The following is a 5,538-nucleotide window of genomic DNA, read 5'->3' on the forward strand; positions in this document are numbered from 1 at the left end:
ATGGCACCCGGACCCGAAACCACTTTCCGTGACCTCTCTAGCCTCGGTTGGCCTATCAAGCAAATTTTCGACAGGGCTAATGTGCAGCGCGGCGGCACTATGCGCAACACGGATGACCTGGCAATAAACGACCGCTTCGCAGCGCGCTGGGAGTGAGTTCTATACAAACCGTCGGTATATCTTACTACGGTCGCTCATACGATTCATTTTAGGTGGTATTGCTACAATATTGTCAAGGGCAATCTACGCCAGGCTAATTCGCCCCCATCGGATATAAGCAGCACAGAGACTATCTGGTCTTATGACAACACGCAGAACATTCAGCCGCACAACGAAGAATGGTCTGAATCCTGGACGGAGACTACCACCGCAACTGTTACCATCACCAATCGTGGTATATAGACCTTGTTGATGGAAGCGACTGTTCACCCATTTTGCTGACGCATGACCATAGCATCTATTTCGCTCGACTACTCTATCACTATATTCGATGTCGCTTCTAGCGGCCTCAGCATAGAGATATCTACGGAGTCTACAAAGAGTGAGACAAATGAGTCTGTGCATCAGCTCAGTGTCACATGGCCGATCGAGTGCGTGTCACGTAGCTTGTGACATCAAGTCATCATTAGTAGCGGATGCTAACTTAAACTCCACGCATAACAGGGTCGGCCCAGGGGAAATACTTAGCATAAACCGTACAATCACGAAGACAACCGGCACCTCTATCTATGAACAGGTTGGAGCTCACATCGCTAGCACTTGTGTTACTAACGTATCACAAACACTGTCACTTCAGGACTATGGAGTGTCAGGCATGATCGGAAGTATGTCGTCTCAGATATCCTCCGATGTGCAGCATTGTTTATTTCTTTCTATGGATGACAGCTGATGGAAAGAAGTAAGCCAATGTGTTCCTCTTTCGAAGACATGGCTGACGCAGCTCCTTGTCAGGTGGAAGGACCATTATTACTGGGTAAGTGATTTGTTGCACGCTATATGCGATGCCATAGCCTGACCCGCTCTTGCAGGGCATGAATGCGAACTGGCTTCTCGACAACCCAACTGGTACCTTGAAGCTACAAGGACATATGCAGTCGACCTCGTTCAAGTACACACTTGTTCGCGTTCGTTCTGGACAGGAGCCAACGAGTGTCGAGCTGCCGAAGCCTATAGAGATTGCCACTCGCACCCCTGACAAGGAAGAGATCATCAAGTACATGATCGCAGCTCCCGACGAGTCCGATGCGCATGAGGACATCGATTGAAGTCAAATGTGACCTGGAGGTGTTGTGTTTCCTCTATGTTCCATGGCGGTATCATTTTGTTTCCGGGCGGTAGCTTTTTCCCCATCAATGGGTTTTTGATGCACCCGTACCGAGCTAGATATATAAAGAAAATCCAGCATGTCCTCGGAACTCTATGCCATTAAACAATGTTAACTCGTGCTTGCACTGATACATTGGATCAAGATCGCTCAAATGCTTGAATGCAGTTAGTATAAGCCCCTTAAGTGATCCTCAGGGTGAAAATGTCTACACTGCCCACCGTAATGCATATACCATGGTATAAAAGCGAAGCAATTCAGCAGCTCGCAGTGAAGCAGAAATATTTGACACAGCAGACGGTGTCTGCGACAATACAGATGCTGCCCTAGAGGCCGACACAACTCAGGCTAAGGCAGCTAGAGCAGGTGTAGACTGATGTGAGCTGACAAACGACAAGGGGTGCAGAACGCGCTGAAACAAATCTTAGGCAAACTAAGAACCAAAGGGGTGAATGAGTCCTTAGGGTGAGACATCAACAATGTCTGCCTCGTACTACTTAGGTAGCATGATCTGTCTTCAATCCAGCGCCCAGTCCCGCCCACGTGCTACGGCACTTTGTCTCTCCTACACCAGGACCCCGGCAAATCCCCCAAGAGCTCTGATCCCGAAAACCCCGAAAAGGGGGCCTCTGGAGCCAAAATCTTACATCTCAAACCCCCGAAACGGGGCCCGGACGGCGGTCAGGTTATGTGCCAGGTGCCCCCGAAACCAGGCGTCCGGTATGATCCTCGACCCCCGAACATAAGGTCCATCCGGCCTCGGAACGGGTGCCGAAATGTGCCGGAAAGGTACGATGATACCGGTGACGTCTCACTCGATTGCTTCTTGATACCGCTTCGTCGCTATGTTACTTTACTTATCGGTTCTCGATACCAAACTTCATGTAAGTAGGAATTTATAGGTCTAATGATCTTGTGCAAATACAAAGATCCGAAGTAGAGAGATTAGTACCACGTCAATCAGTGGCCTCAGTGTAGTAGTCGGTACTTCTAAATCTATGTACGGCCTTGTGACAATGGTACAATCGCGCGCGCGATTTTTTGCAATGTTTAGACGTTAGATGCCATTTACCCCCCAAACTGACCGGAATCAGGCGAGGTTATGTGAAGTTCCCCCGAAATCGACCATGGGCTGACCCCCGGAGGGGGGTCCGCGCGGGATCAGAGCTCTTGGGGGATTCGCCGGGGTCCTCCTACACCCCCAACTCGCAGAGCGCTGGGAGCCATTTTGGTAGGACCATGTGACCAGCTTTGATCTCCCGCCCTGGACCGCTCGGCACCATGATCGGGGCCACCTGCGGATGAAAATGTCCCCGCCACTGAGCCATCCCCGACTGGCTCCCAGCCCGCCATCCCGCGTGAACCCATCTATTAGATAGATACCTGTACCCAGCAATGTAGCGCCCCCATCGTCGTACTTCGCTTGCAATCACGTATTGTATTCGGGTACGAACAATCACTCGCGTAGATTTCAAATGAGCCATATTTGTACACATCAAGTCCGATATCATGCCAGCGCAAACCTTCTACAAGTCGTCTCGCATTCCCGGCCTGTCACGTCTCCCTGCCCCATCTTCCTCCCCCGTGGCCCTGTCGCTCTTGTTTTCGTATCAGGTCTGTACTCATTTTCTTCCCTCACCCTTCGCGCTGATTGTCCAAAGATCAGTCAGGCCTCGACAATATGCAATCACCACTTACGCACACTGTACAGCTCTCGCATGAAACCTCCCACAATCCATCCCTGCATTGTTGTCCCGCACTGGATTGTTGTCAGGCACTGGTATAAGGTCTGTATCTCTCGTTAGATTCCATGACTATCATTCATTTGAATACTCACCGCTCATCTTTTCGACTGTTGTCCAGGTGTTCAGGATGCCTGGAGTTGTTTCCGCCCTGCATTTGAATCTTTTGGTAAGTAGCTCTCTATCAAAACTCCCCAAACATTGACGCATTTGTTAGATGCGGAGCACACAGCTCGGGAGGTACGTATTTTTGTGACAGCACCAAGTTGTGACCGACAATGACACGGCAGGGGTGCCGCGGAGAGCTTAGCTCATCACAACATGGCCATTAGAACAACAAAAACATATACCTTATCTTGACTTGCTAACAGCAGGGCTATACGTCGCGGACTTGCGCGATCAAGAGTTCGTGGTCGTCGTCGATATATTGCGCTGGCAGTTGCAGCCTGTAAGTTGTCGCTCATCTTGTCACGTGCCACATGTGTTAATCAGGATTTCATGGCTCAGATACGCTCGCTCAGACTTGCAATGGGTGTACACAATGGTGGTAAGTCAAATCAATCCATCGCGATATTATGGGGTACCTTTTAATTGATGCTTAGGGACATGGAGGTCAGCGAGATACTGATTGCAGTCTTATAGAACATATACTTCATCACCACTGCTCATGTGTTGAAAGAACCATGTATGAGTATGTTGGTCGGTTCAAAGCTGCCAAAAAGCGCATACAACTCCTCGAGAATGCGCTGCGCATGTCGGGTATACCAGTCCCATTGCGAAGTGACTTTTTGGCTGAGATGTTGATGGGCAAAGAGCTGATGGGAAGTGGTCATGCAGAAGTGATGTGCACCAAAAAGCATAAGATAGAGGAGTAGTAATATTTACTTGTATATATTCACAGCTGTATAGACTGCTACATGATTCAATTGCCTGCCTCTCCTGCTCTATCCTCCTCGTGTGTGGGAGCCAACCAGCTGATGTCTCCAGTTTCCACAACACAATCGATTTGCTGTTGAATTCCAGTGGCATGGATTTTCTTTATGCTTTCAAACTCACTATCGCTTCCTGGAAAGAGCTGACAGTCCAGCATAAGGACACTGGTGATGACCCTTATAGATTAATGTGTGAGTCAAGAATGAGATGTCAATGTTGCGACTTGGGGTCAAGCGACAGGGGAAAACCAAATGCTGGGGGCATTCGACTTATCTTACCAAAGCAATGGTGAGCTACGCTCAAACCTAAGGCTAGGGACAAGTGAATATATTAGTTAAGTAAGAAGGGAATACAAAGGGAAGCTTACTGACCTAGGGACAAGAGGTCAAAACTGAGGTCCCTAGGGCAGCAGAGGCCGGCTTATATACAGGGGTAGATAAGGGCAGGCTGTGCGCACTGGTCCGTGCACAGCTGGTCCGTGCGCAGCATGCTGACGCGGCCCCGGGGGCCAGTGAGTCAGAGCGGCTGTGTCAGCGGAGCCCGAGCTGTGCCGTGCACTGCCGTCCTATCTAATCTAATCGTACAGTAGATATGATGCGTCCGTATCAGGCATGTAGTACAGAGGTCGCGGGTTCGAGCCCGCGAAAAGGAAAAAATTAAAAAACAGCTAGGCGCCGTACCAACTCGTGATATTACCCCCTCCTCAACGGCGCATGACCTCATGCGAGGCGCCCTTGCCCATCTCCCACCCGGAGCAGCAGCGTGCTTCAGTCAGTGGCGAAGGCATTGGCCGAAAGTTGAGATCACCAAAGGTAGCGGCATTGAGGTGATGAGGGGCATTTGGGTTCTTCTGGTGGAAGTCGGCTATGAGGGCCGGCACATTGGCAACGTTGCGCGCCGGTTCCCATGACGTATGCGAGTCGTCATAACCCTTCCATTTGACGAGGTACTGCAGCTGACGCCGGAAGATCCTTGAATCCTTGATCCGCTCAACCTCGTACTCCTCATCGCCCTCCACCTCGATCGCAGGCGGTGTCGCGACTTGAGGTCAAGCGACTAGAGGAAAGCCTGAATGCTGGGGGCGTCCGACTAATTCTTACCGAAGCGATGGTGAGCTACGCTCAAACCTAAGGCTAGGGACAAGAATGTATTAGTTAGTAAGTAAAAGGAGTAAGTACAGGAGAGCTTACTGACCTAGGGACAAGAGGTCGAAACTGAGGTCCCTAGGGCAGCAGAGGCTGGTTTATATACATGGGAAGATTTAGGGCAGGCTGTGCACGTTGGTCCGTGCGCAGCTGGTTTGTGCGCAGCATGCCGACGCGGCCCCGGGGGCCGGTGAGTCAGAGCGGCTGCGTCAGCGGGGCCCGAGCTGTGCCGTGCACTGCCGTCCTATCTCATCTAATCGTACAGTAGATAACGACGTGTCCATATCAGGCAGGTAGTACAGAGGTCGCGGGTTCGAGCCCGCGAGAAGGAAAAAAAGTAAAAACGGCTAAGGCGCCGTACCAACTCGTGACATTACCCCCCGCCTACGACGGC

The 5,538-nt window shown here is 50.8% G+C and overlaps 3 protein-coding genes across 3 annotated transcripts; all 3 read left to right on the forward strand.

Annotated features, from left to right (window-relative positions):
• POSPLADRAFT_1057201 (hypothetical protein) lies at positions 1 to 1,265 on the forward strand (the record flags this gene model as incomplete). Its single annotated transcript, XM_024480886.1, has 8 exons — positions 1 to 152; positions 213 to 394; positions 455 to 590; positions 664 to 736; positions 797 to 824; positions 886 to 898; positions 952 to 973; positions 1,029 to 1,265. 8 exons carry the CDS (start codon positions 1 to 3, stop codon positions 1,263 to 1,265), a joined length of 843 nt encoding a protein of 280 aa, XP_024338233.1.
• A 538-nt stretch (positions 1,266 to 1,803) lies between these two features.
• POSPLADRAFT_1143944 (hypothetical protein) lies at positions 1,804 to 3,941 on the forward strand (the record flags this gene model as incomplete). The annotated part of the gene is made up of 7 exons (XM_024485636.1): positions 1,804 to 1,825; positions 1,858 to 2,113; positions 3,036 to 3,111; positions 3,188 to 3,239; positions 3,438 to 3,514; positions 3,559 to 3,617; positions 3,746 to 3,941. The coding sequence occupies 7 exons, from the start codon at positions 1,804 to 1,806 to the stop codon at positions 3,939 to 3,941; spliced, it is 738 nt and encodes a 245-aa protein (XP_024338234.1).
• Positions 3,942 to 4,374: 433 nt separating this feature from the next.
• Positions 4,375 to 5,441, forward strand: POSPLADRAFT_1144216 (hypothetical protein; the record flags this gene model as incomplete). The annotated part of the gene is made up of 2 exons (XM_024485674.1): positions 4,375 to 4,510; positions 5,410 to 5,441. Coding segments are annotated over 2 exons (168 nt in total), but the record flags the coding sequence as incomplete, so codon positions are not given.
• Between the last annotated feature and the right edge of the window lie 97 nt (positions 5,442 to 5,538).

This window comes from Postia placenta (assembly GCF_002117355.1).
Source record: "Postia placenta MAD-698-R-SB12 unplaced genomic scaffold POSPLAscaffold_8, whole genome shotgun sequence".
Classification (NCBI taxonomy): domain Eukaryota; kingdom Fungi; phylum Basidiomycota; class Agaricomycetes; order Polyporales; family Adustoporiaceae; genus Rhodonia; species Rhodonia placenta.